At 36.1% G+C, this 20,633-nt stretch overlaps 1 protein-coding gene across 1 annotated transcript; it reads left to right on the top strand.

The window, feature by feature from the left end:
• Positions 1 to 1,258: 1,258 nt before the first annotated feature.
• Positions 1,259 to 19,386, top strand: LOC114534359. The gene is made up of 19 exons (XM_028555798.1): positions 1,259 to 1,423; positions 1,526 to 1,630; positions 1,705 to 1,792; positions 2,160 to 2,287; positions 2,774 to 2,841; positions 3,223 to 3,394; positions 3,760 to 3,844; positions 4,319 to 4,378; positions 5,004 to 5,121; positions 5,652 to 6,797; positions 7,631 to 8,751; positions 9,509 to 11,999; positions 12,095 to 12,150; positions 12,695 to 13,150; positions 14,795 to 15,041; positions 15,337 to 16,210; positions 17,005 to 17,051; positions 18,785 to 19,070; positions 19,339 to 19,386. Exons 1-19 carry the CDS (start codon positions 1,259 to 1,261, stop codon positions 19,384 to 19,386), a joined length of 7,761 nt encoding a protein of 2,586 aa, XP_028411599.1.
• The last annotated feature ends 1,247 nt before the right edge of the window (positions 19,387 to 20,633 follow it).

Raw genomic sequence — 20,633 nt, forward strand, 5'->3', positions numbered from 1 at the left:
TATTAATATCTACTAAGGCTTAAGCTTCAGAAGCCAAAGGCAAAGTGTAGCTACTATAGCTTCAATAAAAATGACTTGATAACATGACTTGTCGAAAACCACTATGGAGTCGATCACATGCAATGTCGATAGTGTAATATTGCTTAAAGCAAACAATTAAGACCCGGGGTTTAAACAGTTTACTGCATGCATACTTGGAATACAGCTAGCGCGAAAAAGATAACAAAAAATTGGCGATCTATGAGTTGATTTAGAGAACGAAAGTTACGAAAGTTACGAAACTTTTAAATAATCGGCTCTAAGCAGGTATAATGGCAATCACTGTAACACAATGGAAAGGGAATATCTGATACTTGGTCGGGTGCTTTAGAATTGTTAATATATTCGTGCAGAACCAAAAACACATTTTAAGTGTGAACACACGCGAGAAGCCATGCAGAGCAAAGCCCTAACGAAGAAACATAAGTGCATTTTGACATTTGTGACATGGCATGCCTGAGTCATGTTCAGATATCGATCCCGTATGACTATACTGCTGGAGTAATAGACAGCTAAATCATTTCGCTATTAATATTCTACAACTTGCGGTGAACTACGACTTACCCCTCTATTTTAAAAGCTCACTCACACTCAAACTCATTGATTTGGAGATCTTATTCTTCTTATAGCTTTCCATTATAACTTTCTAATTGACTAAAAATAACAAAATGTCTATGTCACACTCAGAGAGTGTGAGTGAGCTTGTTGATGAATACAGACGTTAGACGTAGTTAATGACGAATATATGGCCTCTATATACGCGAGCAATACTTTAACTTTCGTCGACTGAGATCTTATCTGAATGCATATGCCATTAGAAATCCCCCATTTTCAAGGACAAAGTATATTTTTCATGAAATTTGTCTAAAAATGGGGTGAACTACGTGTGCAGAAATGTAGCCTTCGATTATGTTATATAAATTATGGCAATTACTCTCCTGCCGTGCACGGGACGACGTTGCAGCCCTGAATATAAAACAAACACGGCAAAAGCACGTCTGCAATAAAAATATGAATTAGCCGTGGATGCTGAAGTGAAAAAGCCAAGAAATTTCGTCGGAACATGATAATTCGAAGTCTCTATGAATTACCAGCTGTAAATCGCAGCATGTTGTGTGCTCAACGAGCATTATCATGTGGAATGCATGCTTATCTTTTTTCTCTGTTTGTAGATGAGAAATTTTAGTTGCACAATAAACAACGTATCATCAGAGTGAAAATGGTAAAGCAACAACAACATCAACGAGGAAAATGCAACAATGGATACCCCCAACTCGTTGGAAACGCTGGCAAAATTTCCAAGGTTGGTCGACTCCACCCGATTAAAACGAGCAAAAAGTATCGAGAATTTCTTGAAGCCGCAGAAAACGAAAGAAATTTAAAGGTATATATAATTATATATGAACAAATAATGGTCTAAAAATATACTGCCAGTTGTTTCTAGTTTTTGTAAAGGAAACATTAAGATGATGTTTATTCATTTTAGATCTGCGAAATGTCGAGACTCATTGAGAGCTACTGGGAACTCCGGGAACTTTTATTGAGCGTTGAACAGGCGAATGAAAATAATTGTAATTCCTTTTTGATAAAAGTGAGTAAATAATTGTGCTTTCATGGTTGTTTTCGTATTTCAAAGCACCATAATTTATAAACAGCTTTTTTAAGGAGCTAGAAAATAAAAAGTTGACAATTCGGGAGAAGCTGATTTATCTGGAATCCAGTGTGGATCAACCTTTACCCCTAACGATAGATGGTAAGAATTTGAAATCTATAAAATATATCTTGATTGGTTAAAAAGCATGTAATTTTTGGAGGCGAAGAATATCAATATTAATTTTTTTAGCCTTGCCAGGTTTTTAGTAGTTTAGAAAGTTTAGTAGTTTATTCTCTCAATTTCCTCGAGTGTTGATATAATAATTATAAGCCTATAAAAATGAAAACGATCCTGGTTCGAAAACGAGACTATTCGTTTTCCTTTAAATTTATAGCGTCGTTTTCATGTTGCTTGAACAGTTACCCGCGGCTCTTTTTCCCGAGTATATGTCAATACTACATGGCTAATTCATTTGCACTTATTCATATTTTTTATACATAGCAAAATTCAAATTGAATATCTTTAGGATCTATGAAGAAGATTCTTAACCGTGCCAGTTCAAAACCTCAGATGAGAAAAGAATCTTCAAAACGTACTTCCTCCTTCAAAAAATACTGTCCGAACCCTATGAATATTACTGAGGAGAGCCATGAGGTGAGATGATAGCAAATAAAATTTGTGAGATGAGATGAGGTGAGATGATAGAAAATTTTGGCAGCGGCAGATACAATTTTTAGTGAACATTAATAGTTAAGTTTAAATTTCATTTCTCTACTCTCTTCTCAATTCATGCAGTCTCCAGACTTTTGGTGTCAGCTTGGTGCCAACTGCCAAGATCACCCCAGTACTCCATGGAGTGTCACTCGAATAGTGTTTATGAAATTTTAAAGCATGTTATTTAAAATTAGTTCAAACTCGGTATTAAACGTACGATTCGTGAAAATTGTGGATTGATTGATAGAGTGAACATACGATGAGCTTGCGGGTGCTATATTAGGCCGGGGTGTCTTATCCCCTCACACATGCACCCCCAGTCACCACGTCCTTGCCTACGTAGCGTCATAGGTGAATGAGTGTTGTCACGAATTCTAGTTATTGATGAATAATTTAATGGTCGTACTTTTCTCCATAAAATTATAGACAGCTATTCTCAGAGATGGTCCAAATATCAACGATGTTCCCAAATCAGCGCCTGATATTCGCAACAGGTACACGACACGTTATATTTATACGCAATGGAAATATTGATTTAGTGGCGGAATTTATTAGGCTTTGGGTATATTTTTAGTTATTATTTTGAAAATAAAGTTTTGACTAAACATGAAAATGGCGCACAAAAAATAGTTAAGTTAATAAATTGAAAGGTTTGTCTGCGAAGTGTTGCAAGATGCGTTTCATGACGATGTTGCACGTTTCCAGCCAAAACAGAAATTTAACATATTATAGCTAAAGCCCACGATGCGATTTTTGTCGTATGATTTTAATCGGTCACGATTTTAATCGGCTAGTATAGAACAAACGATAACATTACCAACACCGCAAAATTAATACACCCTTTAATGTATGATGTATTGTCTTTATTTTGTTAGAAATAGTTGGAGAGCCAGTGTAAAAAGTCAGATTTTTGTCAGAATAAACAACCTTCAAGTGATTACCATCAATATCGACCTGTTCACTTGTGCAGATAATTTACAGCGGGTTTTAACACAAGAACTTGGTGAAAAAGCAGAAGACTATAACATTACTTTTGGATCAAAAGAGGTAATAAAAGCGTGAACACATTGTAATACTTTATGAGGTTTATGGTTTATACCATATTACAATCATCTTAATTTTTGCGTGAATTCAGTATTGTTGTCACAACTTTCGTAAATACTCACGCGTCAGTAAGTCGCAGGGTATAGTGAGGTACAACTCCCCCTCTGTCTTTTACAAGACTAGAAAAAATAAAGAAGGCAAATAAAAGATGCATACCATTTCAACAATTTAAAGATTGTATTTTAATTCGTGATCAGCGCAGAGAAATTTTAGAGGCAGCGGCTGATTTTAGAATACAATAGAACATTGTATTTTCTATGCAGTAGCAGTTAATCTTTTTATTGACATCGCGGATTTCTATTGCTTAGCTTGACAAAGACAAAACTTTGTTCGAACAAAAGATATACCATGGAACTACTGTAGATTTACATGTCCGTTTACATGGAGGTAAAGGTAAATAAAGTCTCAATTTTTTTTCGTTCATATATCACTAGTTTATTTTAACCGTTTTAATTTCGAAAATGTGTAAAGCAGCTCTGTTGTGCTAGAAATTCCGCCTACGCATCTCACCTTGCAGAGTGTTCTTACCTTTCCCAAGGACCGCCAACACCCTGCCCTGTACTCTATGAAAGACGTATGTGCATACTCATATGTACTTTCAACCTCTTTTGATAAAAAAGCTACCTAAGGCAATATTGTTTAATTTAGTGATGTATGTAGCTTTTTAAAGTTCTAACAATTCTAGGCAAATATTCCACGTGATAGGCGATTTAAATTCATGCAGAGCGCGCGCTGAATTATAAATCAAGAACTTTATAGGCTCGTATCATTACAACTTACCATTCGGAAACCAACTATAGTTGTCACGAACCACGAACCTTGGCTTGTGCCATGGACTAATGTGAAAATATACGTTAATTTAAACAGGAAAAAAGAGAACGAAGAAGAAGCTGAATCAACAAAAGAAAAAAGATGACAATATTACAGGTTAGCAAAATGTTAAAATTTTAATTCACTTCTTTTCAAATTTATTTGTAAGATTATTAATTAATAAGACATTAACGTAATCACGGCAGATTTTTGTCATCGTGAGAAAGGCTAAATGTTCATAAATCAGTTATTCACGTGAAGTCAATTGCTTCATTTAGTGTGGATTCCTCAACTCCCATTCACAGCCAGATGTTTAATAAGTACACATGTAGCTGTAAATCCACTGCACAACGTAATTTAATATTCTATTAATATTAATTTATTCATTTATAATATCATTATTGAAATGCACTGATGCGTAATACTTATAACAGTCATAGCCTTTAAAATTAGGATGAAATGGTGAATGTATGATATACCTGGATTGTAAAGAGCTTCCTCTCCTTTTTTATCCAATGTAATCTTAATTATCTGTGTTATTTTTATTTGTAAATTTGTTATTTATCAATATGTATATTGTAGTCTATAGTAAGGCCCATTCTATGTGGCTTCTTGGCATTTTTAGCTATTAGGTTATTTCAAGAAGCCACTGTATCCTTTTCTTTTGATCTGTTGCCATTTTTTATTATCTATTTTGCAATCATGGGGTAAATAAAAAGCCTTGTCTTGTCTTGTTTTGTAGTAACCCATGAAGATAATGCCAACAAATCTTCTCCGTTAACATTGGGGAGTATGAAGGTTGAAGATATTGAGGAAGACGTCGATAAAGAATCCGAACATGAATTGCTTCAAGCATCCAGGTTAATACTAGAAACACACTACGCTTATATACTCATGCATTTTCTATTGTTCTCAATTAGTTTTGGTCCCTGACTTAAGACCACGGAAAGCTGAGCGCGTTTTTTTGTTTTCGAAGTCTGAATTGTGTTCATTGCCTGTTCAAAACGCAGTGCCAAAGGTACACCTTAATGCCAAGCAGTTCTTGTGGCTGTGCACCATCGAAAACCTTTTTCTCCAAAAGCTGTTCATCGAATTCGCCTTTGTGCCATGAGAAGCTTCTTCACAAGAGAGGCGTTTTCTTTTTCGAAAGAACTAAGTTATTTGGGGCCGGTTGTACGAAGGCTGGATAGCGCTATCCTCCGGATTGCAATTTTTTCACCTGTTCTAAAAATCGAATACTCGAAGAGCGATAGAATTTCAGCTTTGGAAACAAAAATAATTAGGGGGGCGTTTAGCTTATTTTATGCACGTTATTTTGGTGTTGGGTAAGGTAAAAATTAGTTTACACGATTATGATATTAACCAACATTTCCTGAACATAATTTAACAGAAATGATATCTCTGGTACATTTGGTAAACTTCCGAACCTGGATTCAATTAGAGGTCTACTGATTCTGGAAGATATATCAAACGATGGCAAATCTCCAACTCCTGAATTTGGAAGCGTTGTGTCAGTGAAAGGTATTTGTGAAAGAAAGGAATCATTTGGTAATAATACAACACTGATAATAAGAGACGATCCTCAAGGAGCTTCCAGCATTTCTTATAAGATGAAGATCGTTATTCGTAGCAACGAAAAAAGTATGAATTTGAAAATAAACAACATCGAAAAACTATTGGGCGATGTACGTAAAGAAGTTCAAGTAGCAGTGATGGGACGAGTCGAACGCTTGGAAAGCGAAAGCAATGATACCAAAGATCCACATTGTGAAATGATACGATTTCAACTTGTGGTTGATTCAGACAACCATCATGGATTTGTTTACGTTGAAAGGATAAGGCCAAAATACACTAGACAACTTTCACAACCTTGGTGGATCTCAGAGAACGGTGATTCTTCTTCGCAATTTTTGAATTTGAAAAAAGGTGATCGCATTGCTAAAACAGCACAAAGAATTTTCCTTGAATCTACAGCTTCGAAAAATGAAATTTTGAATTACGTTGTAGCGTTGAAAAATTGCCGCGATGGTGACATTTTTGTTGGTGTCGACGTAGATGGTGTGGTCACTGGAATAAAGTCGGATGATGGAAAAATCGCAAAAATGCGCGAGGAATTGTCAATCGCTATAACGAGTATACTACCAGAATCAAATGAAGGAACAAATATCTGTTTTACTTTGGAAGAAGCGTGTAATTATGCTAATGAAAATAAATGTTTTGTTTGTGTTTTGCCTCTTTCGACTTCTGGGAAAAGTGAGATGGACGAACATTATATCAGTTGGATTCATGTTCCTCAAGGGGAAACGGAACCTCTTTATTTCAGAGCAGAAAAGAATGTACACGCTTATATACGAAAAGGAGCGGAAAAAAAACTGATAAGGAATTACAAAGAATTCTTTAGTTCATTGTATTCACTTGGCAGTCGTCCAAAACCAAAAGAAGTTTCAGAAGAAGATTTGGATATTGAAATAAAGTTCAAAGAATCTATAGGGAAAACAGGTTTAAGTAATAATTACCAGGTTTTACAAAAAATAAGGTAAATTTGACAACTGTATAATTATAAACACTTAGATTAATTATCATACGTACACATGCTGCTCCCATATGATTTTTTTATCAATAGACATGCTGTTTTTGAAATTTAATTAGTTTGTAATACTTGCGCTATCGATTTTAAAACATAATTTATTAAGAACATAAAAACAAAACTCGAGTTTAACCTTCGCAGAAATTAGTGACAAAATGGCTGTCGGTTGTGCACTATTATTTGCATTTCATCCACAGCCATCGAGTTTTACCTAAGAATACATTGAGTGAAAGTATAAAACGTAAAATCGTAGGAGCCACAGACTTCGAGCACTGTTTTTCAACTTCTAGATCGATAGAGCAGCTGTTTATGAACGTTAGGTGACCAAATCTTTTACTTTGGTATTTCTGCAATCCGCCATGCATATCTAAAAATATATCATTACAAGGTTTGCCTCCAAGTTTTGGCTGTGTTCTATCGACGAACTTATAAAATTGCTCATATTCAGGGAATTTCCGTAAATGCAATAAAAATCGTTGTTTAGAGCGACCGAAGAGCACAGAGGTGGATCCAGCACTAGTGCACTAATTTGAATTACAAAACAAAATGGCTATTTTGAGCAGTTTTCTTGTGTCATGCAAATTAGTGCACTAATGCTGGATCCACCCCTGGAAGAGCAGGAGTTTAGTGCAGGCTATTTTTAAAAAATATTGAAAAATTTGAATTTTACTATTAGAATTGTTTTTCTCGATGTCATGATTTCTGGCCATGGTTATTCACGTTTCTGCGTTAGGGCTATTCATGGCAATTCGCTGAATAACAATTCTAACCCTTTCTTTAAGGTACGAAAGTCAAAACAGCGAATTTAAGATGATTCCTGGATGTGATCCTGTTAAGACCATCGTTGATAAGCATTTGAGAAAATACGCATGTGGTTTTCTTAACGCTTCTGGTGGGACGATTTTGTTTGGCGTACAGGAGGAAAAGGAATCTAAAGTCGGGCATGTTGTCGGTATGGTCATATCTCTTCAAAAAAAGAAAGAACTTGTCCAAAAAGCAGTTACTGTACTCAGTGAATTTTATCCACCAGTTCTTAAAAGTCAATTTCGTTTAATATTCCACAAAGTTATTGTTCCACCACAATTTGTATCAGTTGTAAAGAACGAACAGCCTAATAAAGATGGCACCGATTCGTTTCTTCTTCTTCAAGGCCCGCCTGACAAAGTGTTTGAAAAATGGCCAAAATTCGTTAAAGATAAATTTCAAGATTGTCTGTCTAGAGTTATTCCTTTGAAACCAAAGCCAAATTGTGAAGATCAAAACTTCTGTATTGTGGTGGAAAATCGACGAAAATCTACCTTCGACTCAATATTCGAGAATAATTTGAATGGATTTCTTAAGGAAAATGAAAAAATTACTAGGAATTCTATAACAGAGGATGAATTGAACCATTACTTAAACCAGCTTTGCATTATTGAACTTAAGATATTTCCATCCCAGTATCCTATACATTTGACAAGGTCAGTCGAAACGCATGTTTTCGATAAGCAAGGAAACTTAGTCGAGTTAAGCATAGAAAGCCTAATGAATCGATTTAAATTTGGTAATGATTCTAAAACAACGTTTGAAGTGGATAAATTTCTTGAGGATGTGGAGGACTTTAAACAAGCGGGTAATTCCTATATTCTTATCACTTCCCCATTTCTCTTACCGACAAGTGAAAGAGATCTCCATGGCCTGGTTTTACCTCAGTGGACCCTCGTAGTCGATTTCGACCAGCATCTGAAAAAAGAAGGTCATTTGTATAGTCGATTTAAGGAACTTTATGACGTCCTTCACATTCAACGAAGAAGCTTTATTAAAACTCCTCGAGACACCAAACTTGATTTGGATCCTGAACACGCTATTTGCTGGCTCGCTGTACGAGGATATGATGAAGTAGAGAAAACTCTCTCCCAAGAAGGTTGGTTCTATAATAAACATACTTGGCTGAAAGTTTCTCGAACTTACCGAGGGCATGCAGCGACTTCAGTTTTTATCTCATGCCACTTCTGAAAAAAGTGTCTTGAAAACTAACATATTTTGAATTTATATATCACAACATAGAACATAAACAAATAGGCTGAAAGGCCGATATTAAAGCTGAAAAACCCTCCAAAATGCTCCCTTATTTTTGAAAGAGAAAATGCACACATTTTATGAAATGTTTTATGGATTTTGTCCAACAATTTTCGGCGGCCATCTTGAAAATCCCGAACTTACCGGGTGAGTTCGAAAACAGCTTGCCTGCTTTGAACTAATCAGAAAGCCTCAATTCGTACAGTTGTTGAGAAATGCATTGTTAGTTCAGCCTGTGAACACTGTTTGTCCATCCCTTAACACATTTTGTTAACTCGTATATAAAATAAGGCATGAGGTGGATAAAAGAGGCCCTGAAAAAGGCGATCCGTACCATTGGTATCGAATGGACAGTCGGTTTACCATGTTACCAATGGACAGACTCGCCACGGCGAGAGAAAATATTTTCGAACATTTTCAACTAATACTCCCGAATTGTACTCGCCATCGCTTGATTACCTATACTTATTCAAATAAATTTACAAACAACATTATTCAAAACAATAGTTGATACAAATATTTAAAAATTCGGATAAATGCACGTAATGTAGACCAGAGTACATAATTTAGAATTGCTCAAACCCCAATGAATGTATTTACAGGTCACGCCAATTGGATCACTACTCACAGAAGTTCGCTCGCATCACTACTAAAGCCAGAAATAGCACGCTGTGTCCAACCAAACTATCTCAGGATCATTGTTTTGTGGGACGAAGGACAGGAGCCGCTTATCTATTCACTGAGAACAATTCTGGAGGATATAATCAGTTTTAATGGTCATCGCACAGCCGTAACATTTGTATGTTCAACGGAGGCTGCGCGATCAGAAATCAATGAAAATTTGGTATTACCACTACAGAAAATTGGTGACAGTTATTGGCGAATATTTTCAATTGATCGTGTTTACATTGCCCAACCATACGTTCTTTCAAGGCATCTCTCGGCAAACCTACCAAGTCCATATCAGCCAGAAGATGATTATCAAGTTCCGCACCGAAAAAAAGTAAAAGGAAAGTATCAAACGTGGCCAGATATATTACCGACAAGCCTGAGAAATAATAATTGTTTGAAGGTGATGTACATCAGAAAGAAAAAAGAGCTTGAGAAACGCAAATTGGAAAAAGAACGAGAAAAGTTCTATTGCGGCTTGAAAATAACAGATATTGGCTTGCAAAACGAATTTGGGATTGAACGTGAAAAGATGAAAAAATTAGAAACAGATTTTGAACTTGTCTGTACCGATTTAAATAACAGGAGGGGGCATGTTGCAATTTTGTGTCTTAAGGTCGACCGCGGAGCCGGATCAAGTACTCTGTGCTTACAGTTTTTATTTAAACATCACAAGGAATATCCGTGTGCACAACTCCTAGAAATTGGCGAGGACTTGTTGAGTTACATTAGAGAAATTAACAATGCAACCCAGCTTCCACTCCTGTTGTTTGTTGACGAAGAAATTTCACATCCACAGGACTTCCTAGATTTCTCAAGAAAGTTAGTTGAGTGCAGCAATGTCAATGTTATCCTGCTAATAATTGAACCAGCTGAAGCTAAAAAATCCACGAACAACACTAGAATAAGAAACATTGAAGATTTATCTACTCTGCAAAAATGCCTATTAAAAGTGATTGAGCTAAGAAGAGATCTAACGAATGGAGAAATGACTGATTTAACAAACAATCTCGCGGATATCAAAAAAGACAAAAAAATTTCAGAAAAATTGGCAACGCTTAAAGGCAAAGCTGCGAGAGAAAAGAGAGTACTGACATTTGCCCATTTTGGATTAACGGTCTTTGGTAAAGACTTTTTTGGTTTGTATGAATTTGTAAAATTCAGACTTGATAACGCCGATGACAAACAGAAAACAGTCCTATCATACTTATCTCTCATCCATGTTTACACGGACTCCACTCTCCCGGCGAGTGCTCTTTCTGGTTTTCTTGAAACAAAAGAAAAAGTCAATTTGGAAAACGAATTTCAAGATGATTATGTCCGTGAACTCCTTAGTCCACCTGTAGACAACACGGACTCACGTCGAATATCATTTCACGAAGTTGCCGAGGAAATTCTCGCTCAGCTAGCATCAGTCAAATCTTGTGGGTCAGCCAGCAAGCAAACATATTGGCAGTTCATTAAGGATGTTGCCGTTGATTTAGCGAAACAGGTGTTAAGTGTCAATATTACAAATAAAACAATAGACCGTCTTACTAGACGCCTTTTTGTTACCAGCGAGTACGAGAGTGAAAAATTCTCTTCGTTGATACGTGCAATGAAAGATAACGATCGTGATACTGACATTGCTCGTGACACTTTGACTGAACTGATCATGAAAGATATTTTTCAAAAGCCGTCATCCTTTCGTGCGCACATTCTTGCACATTTAGCAAAATATTACATGATCGTTGCGAAAGACTTCGAACAAGCGAAACCTAGAATTGAAGAGGCTATAAAGGACCAACCAGATGATCCTCTTTTGCGACACATCCACGGCGACATTATTTTACGCCACTTAAAGGCTATCAAGAAGAGGCCCGACATAGTTGATATGGATACCATTGTGTCGCTCGCCGAAGAAAGCAGTAACAGCTTCAAATTTGTTCGACGAAAGCAGCCGGACGATAGCCATGGGTACAGGTCTGATGCTATGGTGCGTATCACCGTCATGCAAGCAGCCACAAAACACCAAGCTGGGACGTTACATGGAAACAAAAAAATTTGTGATAATTTCATTGATTTTTTGCTCGAAACGTTAAATGTGATACGAGAAAGAGGGGACAGAATAATAACGAGAAGAGAACGATATCTCATATCCCTTATCCCAAAAGCTCATGAATTTCTTTATGAGGGTGTAAGCGACGACTATGATCACAAGGAAAAATGGAAAGTCCAGTTTCGTAAACATGTCGGTGATTTATCAAATCTTAATACACTTTGTGACAAAATACGCAAAATTAAGTCTATCTTCCCTGATATCCGCGACAAAAACTCCACATGGCTTCATAAAGTTCTGATAAATATTCAAAGACTGAAAAATGGATTTGAAATTGATGAAGAAAATTTAACCGAAAAACAGATCGAAGAGAGAATTAATAGGCCGTAGGATGAGCATCCAAAAGATGCAATTCCGTTGCACCCCTCGTGGAACTACATAATTTTCACATGAATCAATAGATAAAAACTTACTTTATCAGAATCCGTCGCTCCCCAAGTGAAACAGGTGCACAATTGGGAAAAAAATCCCTCCAAAGTTTGCTATATTCGCGCTTCGAAATATTCGAACCGCCATTGTTTTAGTAGCAAATACGCATGCGCATGTCAGCCAAACTCGCACTGCGCACGCGCAGACAGGAAAAATGGATTTTCCCTGTGGGTTTTCCCCGATTTCCCGTGTAAAAATAACAAAATAAAATCACGGAATAAAGATCAAACCTTGTAATATTAACGAATAAATACACACACATTAAATATTGTTAAAACACATTGTACATTTTGCTTGCTCATATGCTAAATCACTTCAATTCATTGGCTATTGTTTCAAAATACCGTTTTAACGTATAATTCTACTTATTAACAACTTAATTCAATAAAAAATTGTGAGGTAAAAAACCCACCTGTATCAAACAGGATGGAGAATATATAAATATACATACAACTCACACAATCAAGAAACAAGTTAAATATTTCGCTTAAATATAGCCTCGGAATGCTATCCCGTTTCTGTAACTCAGTACTTGCACTTTGTTCCCTTTGAATGATAATGCCCCCAGTGATGTGAGTTGTCCCTTTGCCAGATCTAGTTTCTTCTGAGAAATCATCATTATCCCATGCAAGAGTAGTTGGAACATCACTAACAAAGCCTGGAGGAATAGCAGAATCATTGGATATATTCATCTGTGCAAGGGCAGTTTCATGGCACAATACAAATGAGTGTGACATGCAATGTCCAAAGCCACTCAATAGAAAAATCACTGAGGCTGAACCTGTCAGTTGTCTAAGTGCCATGGCAAGTGCTATGCTCTTGGGTGTAGGATTCCTTCCCCCAGATGCTAAATTCAGAAGGTCTTGTACAATTAATGTTAGTTTGGCATTGTTCTTGCCCTCAATTGGCACGTACTCACTTAAAGTTGGCTCTGAAGAGAATCCACAAGTCCAAGCCGAGACATTAAAAAGTTCACATGGAACCACTTTTTGCACATTATCCATTGTCAAATCAGATGCCAATGGTGGCCAACGAAGATTCAGTTTTGGTATATCTTGGACCTTTTGGCGAAGAATCAATGCAGCATTGTATAGAATTTGTAACTCATTGACTCTCGAATTTTCCTCAGTTTCTGTGTTGGAATTCAGATCATCATCATCAATGGTACCGGTATAGCTCTCTTCATCAAAGTCTTCATCGTTGTTTTCTGACTTGTTTGACATATGTTCCTCAACCAATTCGGAAGAATCCAAATTTTCCACATATACAATCTCACTAACATTTCTCATTTTCGGTACTTAGAACACAAGTTGGGGATAACTTTTCATCAGTTGTTGCTTGAGTTTAAAAGCTCTATATTTAGATGCATCCACATTCTCGGTGTCCTTAGCAATGATAACAAATTTCTCCAGCAAATCTTTCATATACCTTATTTGCTTATTTGCAATGACCTCAGTCTCGATTACTTTCTTACAGAAGACATCATAAGACTTCTCGTACACTGATGTAGATCTTTCAATCTCCAATTGCTTCTTTGTCTCTCTGGTGAGAAATTTTGTATGATTGCAGTAGCAAACTTTGTGATAGGGGACTTCCAGTGCTACACAGTCTTTCCCCCGGATTTGCACAAGTATCCGTTTATCATTCTTTCTCTCGGCAGCTGTACGTAGAAGACCAGCATCAATTATTTCTGCCAACATGAGTGGGGTTCTTTTTCTCTTCTTAGTTACCTGGTGTGACAAAACTATTAAACTAAATATCTGCTAATAACACAGTTGGATGTTTGTAGCATTAAAAACTATTTTACCCTAAATAAACTTAATTGACCACAATTCAAGATATTTTAAAACCAAACTCGAGAATGCTGTGCTACTAGTACACATTGCACTATTGCACTAGTATAATTATATCTATCAAAATGACCATACCTTGTCTAGTGAGGACCAAGAGGCGTCTCTTCCACAAACAATACATATCTCTGGACTCGTTTCTTTTAGGCAAGGTCTTATTAACGCCTGCGACTGATTGGCGTGTAATTTTTCGTCTTGGTTCTATTGGTTCCACTTCCACATGTAGTTCTTCGGTAGAAGTTACAGTTTTAGAGCTAGTTCCTTCTCCTTTTTCTTCTTTTCGCTGTTGTCTACGGATATTCTCTTCATCAGAAAATCTCTTCCAGCATTTCATACGATGGTACCATTCTAAGTTAATGCTGTCAGGGTTCTTCTCCTGTTCTCCATGTATGAATTGACAGATCCGTCATCGATGTTCTCGTACGATTTCTTAGCTATTTCAGCTTGTTGACATTTAAGTTTGGCCCATTTAGACCTACACTCAAGACATTTCTTAAGCCCTTGGCGTGTAACTTTGCAAAGTTGCTCCGTAACGCCAACAAAATGAATAAAACATGAGGATATTCGAGTTTTATAAATATTTTCAGCCATGATTGTTTTGCATAACTAAGCGTGCTTCCACTTTGAAGCATGTGTGTGCTTATGCGCGTGCGCAGTGCGAGTTTGGCTGACAAGCGCATGCGTATTTGCTACTAAAACAATGGCGGTTCGAATATTTCGAAGCGCGAATATATAAAACTTTGGAGGGATTGTTCTCCCAATTGTGCACCTGTTTCGCTTGGGGAACAACGGATTCTGATAAAGTAAATTTTTATCTATTGATTCATGTGAAAATTATGTAGTTCCACGAGGGGTGCAACGGAATCCGTTTTCTAAGCATCTTTTGGATGCTCATCCTACGGCCTATAAGGAGATTGACGAGGCTGCCAAGGGATTAAAGTACCCTGAGTCGGTAATGATGTTTTGGATCCGGTATTCTCGTCGCATAAAAAATGTTCCTCACTTGGAAGATGTTAGAAGAAAAGTTAAGGATTGGCTATTTTTCGCGAGAAAAAGGGATAAACCATCGCCAAATGCGGAGTTTTATAAGTATGTATCAATTCGGTGGATCAGTAAAGAAAAAACTTAGTTCAAATAACTTAAAGGTTTGAAAAAAACATGCCCAGTCTTTTATAAAAAGACAATTTTAGGAGCATTTGAAACGCGTGCTCAAAATTTAAAAATATTAAGATACCAAAATGTGAACGACGTCCCCCCTTCCGATCATATGTCTTAAGAAAAGTCATTCGTTTTGGTTTTATAACTTCTATGCCCTTAGAATTTTTCATCAAACATTAGTTTTAGGTTTAATTTTAATTATACCTGCATAATAATATTTGTTTAGTTATGTCGTGAACATGCTGATCGCCTTGCAAGATCCCAATGATGCCCAAAAGAGAGAAAAAGTTGCAAAAATTCCGCTAGAGAAAAAACACAAGAAAGATAATGTGACCATCCCTCAAGAATGGCTTGATCCCAAAGATGGACATCACATCAACTCCATTAACAGCCTTTTACATCATGATGACCTTGTGAAAGAGAAAGATGAAAACCACAGAAATAAGCAGCAACGTCGAGGGGTTGTCGAAGGTTATCTAAGCAAGAAGGATGGAAAAGGAGTTACAAGATGGAAAGGTACCGTCTTCGATGTTCAAAAATTATGGTTTGGCATAATTATATTCAAAAAACATTTTGAAGTTCGTTTCATACCTCAGAATGTACAAGGATCGGCAAGGTCAGGAGACACTGTCTCGTTTTGTTTGGGATTTGACCGATTGGGTCTAAGTGCCTGGTGGGTGAGACTTGAAGAAAGGGGAAGCGAACCTTTAGAGGGAGTAAGAACATTCCCCAACTTCAATGGGCACGATTCCTCATCTGATAAAGAAGAAGAAAATGCTAGTGAAGACACTACCAGGTCGAGTTCGTGTAATAATCGAGACAATTTTTATCCAAGAGAAAACGCATGGGACAGTCGAATCGGTGAGCGACTACAAGGTGTTGTAGTTTTCACTAATTCAGAAAAAGGATTTGGCAGTCTGAAGCATCCAGATATCAAAGATACGCTATTTTTTCACGCGTCACAACTCGATCAACCTGTTGTTGAACTAGAAGGAAACATTGAGAAGCACATGGTTCTAGATTTCATAGTAGAAAAAAGTAAAAGTATCAAAGAAGGTTCAACAGGCGAAATCTGTGCCAGTGATATACACGTCGTTGTGGTATGTTTTCCATTCATTAAACCTGTACTAAATATAAAACTGCTTTTTAGCAATTATAGCATAGCTTTGAGCTCTTGATATTTTTTCTAAAAAATTCAAAACGTTTTGGATTCTTGCAAGGGGTACGGGTAAAAAGCGCATCCGGAGTTGCGGAAACCGAAAATACGGAAAGGAAATGGCAAAAGCGAAAAAAGGGATAAAACGCAGAAAATAGGATAAAACTTTCTTTTAATTTATAAAAGATCTATAACATGACTTACGTTTTTTCAGTAATATTGTTTCTGCCTGGATCAGCTTAGTATGTAGATTGTATCGGTCTATAATATTTCCCATAGTTTGTTCTTTTGTAGCTAATATCACGCGTCGTAACTCATTTTATTCAAATTTATAACAAAGTTTTTGTCGAAACGAGAAAACCTATAGTAGTGCAGATAATAGTCGTTAATTATATTAATTACGTGAGAAAGTAAAATCGCTTGCAAAGAGTCTTAGGCCTGTAGTAACGGATTCGCTCTTTACGACATCTTCGTTCGCCGTTATGAAGTAAAAATGCCGGATTAACAAATGCTTATTAAATTTGATAGATTTGGTATATTTATTCAGGTCCCGGACACTAAAACATCCCCGCAGTCTTTTATTAACTTCAAATTTTGATTTGTTCCGATTGCAATGTTATAATCCGGTGCTTTTGATCAATTATATTTTCATCCCAACTGTGTAGTACACAGAACATTTCAAATGAACACAAGGCTAAATGAAGGTGTGCTGACTGACCTGTTTTCTTTTGCAAACAGGAAAAAGATATCGATCCAAAAATTACAACATTTCTCAAAAGAAGAAGGTAAGTACGATAAGCTTTCTATATTTTTGCTCTATACAGTACATTGGAGGGGGGGGGGGGGGTTGTTTTCGCCGGGTCTTCATAGTTACACGACTAAAAACACGATCAATCTACACTAAACAACCATAGCCTACAATGGACCTTTTTCATAATGAAGTCAAACGAGGAAAGTATGATGTTACACGAAGTTTGATTGGCTCGATAGTTTTGTGGAGCCAATCAAATTTCGTGTAACATCGGACTTTCCGCGTTTGGCGTCATTATAAGAAAGGTCTATTGCATACTATTATTACATATATGTTCCATTCACTATTAACAAGAGCATAGTGCAGATTAATTTTGATGATTAAATAATAGGCAACTTATATATATATCGTTGTTTACCAATACTTTTTCAGAAACTGCAAGCGTGCATTATGGCCTCAAAATACACGCGCTTTAGCTCGTTATACCGGGTGGCGCAAAAGAAGGGTTCCCCCTCTTAGACTTAACTATCGTAATTAAAAAACTAATACAGATATCTTATTCAAATAAAGTTTGTTGAACGCTGTAATGTCTAACTTAAATTTTGATATATGTCTTGAACAATTCTGTAGAATATTAGTTGAGATCGAGCTGTTTAAAATAAAGGTGCATTTTTTGACGAAGCGAATAACATGACTAAATATCGCGACTCAACTAAGTTATTTTCAACTTCCACGATGGGCGTTTTTTAAAGCGTTTTTTTTTCATGTTTGTTGTCTTTGCATGTTTAAAGATTCTCAGATTAAGGTATTCGAAGTATCTTTTAAGTGTATTTGATGTTAAAATAATACTGTTCATCGTTCGAACAAGGAGTTGCAATACACAAGGGAACGAAAGAAAAGGAGCTTGCCCGCTTTGTTATAAACATGCCTCGTTTAATGATACAGCAACGAGTTTGGATTTGTTTGGAATATGCGAGGACTAATAATGCAAGAGAAGTTTTACGTCGATGGCAAAATCATTGGAATAATATTCCATCTCCGAGCATAAAAACAGTGAAGATTTTCCAGACGAAGCTATCAATACTTTGTTCTTAGTGTTGCGTGCTGTTTTCAGTCTATTTTAGAACATATTTTGCTTCTCCCAGAAACGCTACCTTGAGTTTAAACGCCTATATCTTGGCTAATATTGTATAGAAATGTACAAGGCTTGCAATAAAATTTAAGTTAAACACCACTCCACTCAATAGACTTTACTTGAAAATGATATATTTTTTAGTTTTTAAATTTTATTTTTAATTTTTTTAAATTAAGTCAAAGAGGAGGAACATTTTTTTGCGCCACCCGGTATATTACACCTATATTATAATAATATTTAACTAAACAATATCATATAACTTACTATAATTATTGATCTCTATACATGTTATTTATCATCATTCTTCTTCTGATAATGACTATAGCGAATCTTTCAAAACGCATACAGATGTCCAAAGAGCTAGACTACGAAACCTTTTTGGAAACCATGAATTTTACTAATACGTTTTCTTCACTAATGCACACAAATGGATGCATAAATATAACTGTAACACGCCCTAAACTGGAACTAATTATTGCGTCATATGTAGCTGTTGAATAAGTAGAGAGTTCATGTCACTCTTTATCGGCGTTGCTAAAGTTATCATAAGCACATATGCCACTCACAGTTATTTCTTTCTTGTATAATTATGCCGTAACGTTAATAAATTTCAAAATTCTGATATCATCTAGTGAGAATGATTCTTCACCCTCGGTCGTTCGACATCATAGAGAACTGGGAAGGGAAACACGTATGGTTGAGCAATCAAAAGAAACCGGAGTGTTTGTTAAACATTCCAATGATGGAACCTACGGATTTATTAAACCCGATCGAGCATCATTTGGAAGAGATATATTTTTTCATCGTGAAGGTTTAGTTAGTGGAGAGTCCATGCCAAACGTTGGAAAACGTGTCCAATTTTCGGTTTTTGAAACCAAAAAAGGCTTTAAAGCTACTCAAGTTTGCGAAGGAATTGAGGTAACTATTATTCCAAATGGATAACGGATAATAAGGGGGTATCGATAAAAAGCTCCTAAGGTATGCAATTATTAGTGCCGCTTTGATGTTACCCAAATTCATTAGTTTTAATACCAAAAACTATGTGTAAATTGCAAAGTTTTGGTTAATTTAGAAAATAGAAAAGAAGGAAGGAATGTCATCGCCCAGGGAAAGCAAGGCCTTTTCATACATTAGAAACGAAAAACCTTGCTGCACAAATTGATAAGTTTTGATTCTCATATATTAGGATCATCCTAGGAAAGGAGAAAGTTTAGAAGTTTGGTTTAAAGAATAGTAGTTTGAAAAAATTTAAACAAATGTTTACATTTTAAACTATACAGGGTGTATAAAAATAACCCAACTTCAATATGCTATTGTACGTGAATTACTCAGCAAATATTTCAAAACCAGAAGTTTGCAAAGATCTTTGATTACTTTGTTAGATAAATTTCCTTTTCATTCAGTATATGTTAAACTGAAAATGCAATTAATGATTCCCCAATTCATAACTTTATAATGAATACTTTAAAGCCCATCATTTATTGGATTTTCTAGAATAATTCCTACAAGAGAACAGCCTTGGCTTCGGGCCTTTTAGGAATTATAGAGAGCGTATCGGATAATTGCGGATATATTGTTAGCAATAGCCCATCAGGATCCAAAAACCGGTTGAAATTTTCTCAAAAGGATGTTCAAAATGGGCGTTTTCAAGATATTACTGAGAATACTAAAGTGTATTACGAAATTGGTAGTAGAGGAGGGAAGTTAATTGCCAAAAACGTGAATATTATAGCTTAATAATAACGTAAATAATATAGCTTATTAATTTTGTAAACATAAAAGCTATGCACACTAGAAAATTCATTATTAGCAAAATAAAATTACTCGATGCTGATTGGTCGAGAGGAGTACAGCAAAGTGAAACACAAATACTGCCAAAAGTACAAATGGAGTAAAAAAGAAAAATTCAGAAGTGATGAATTAACGTCGATCAATGATGATTATCAGATCAACGAAAAGTTGATACAACCTGAAGTTAGAACAAGAGTAGGTCGGGTGTACCTGTGTATTCACCACCCGAACGTTATAATTTCAACATAAGATGTTATACGAAAGTACAAATGACGTTGTGGCTTGTTGATACGAACCCACTGACTAAATGTCGGGACAACATTCTCCGCGAGAGAAATTGTGTAGTAGTTTGCATTTCACCCTCCTCTCCATGGGAAGCAGACTGACCCGCCCCTCCAGGGGAGCATAACAATTATTTAAGAAAAGAACGTCATGTGTGGTTGTTGAGTATTTCTAGATCTTTCAACGAGTTTTTATATTATACTGTGTTTATGAGCTTGAGAATCGTTGTTATTTAAAAAAGGAATCAACAAGTACTAGAAATACATGCATGCAGCAACCCCTCGCTATTTCAAAACAAGTACACAATCATACAGGCGATTGTGAAATGCAACAAAACTTAAATCAGCCATATTATATTTTACTGAGTATATTATAGCTAATGTTTCCATCATTCGATACAAAAATAAT

The sequence above is a fragment of the Dendronephthya gigantea genome, unplaced genomic scaffold (assembly GCF_004324835.1).
Source record: "Dendronephthya gigantea isolate DGI-Jeju-01 unplaced genomic scaffold, DenGig_1.0 000099F, whole genome shotgun sequence".
NCBI classification, from domain to species: domain Eukaryota; kingdom Metazoa; phylum Cnidaria; class Anthozoa; order Malacalcyonacea; family Nephtheidae; genus Dendronephthya; species Dendronephthya gigantea.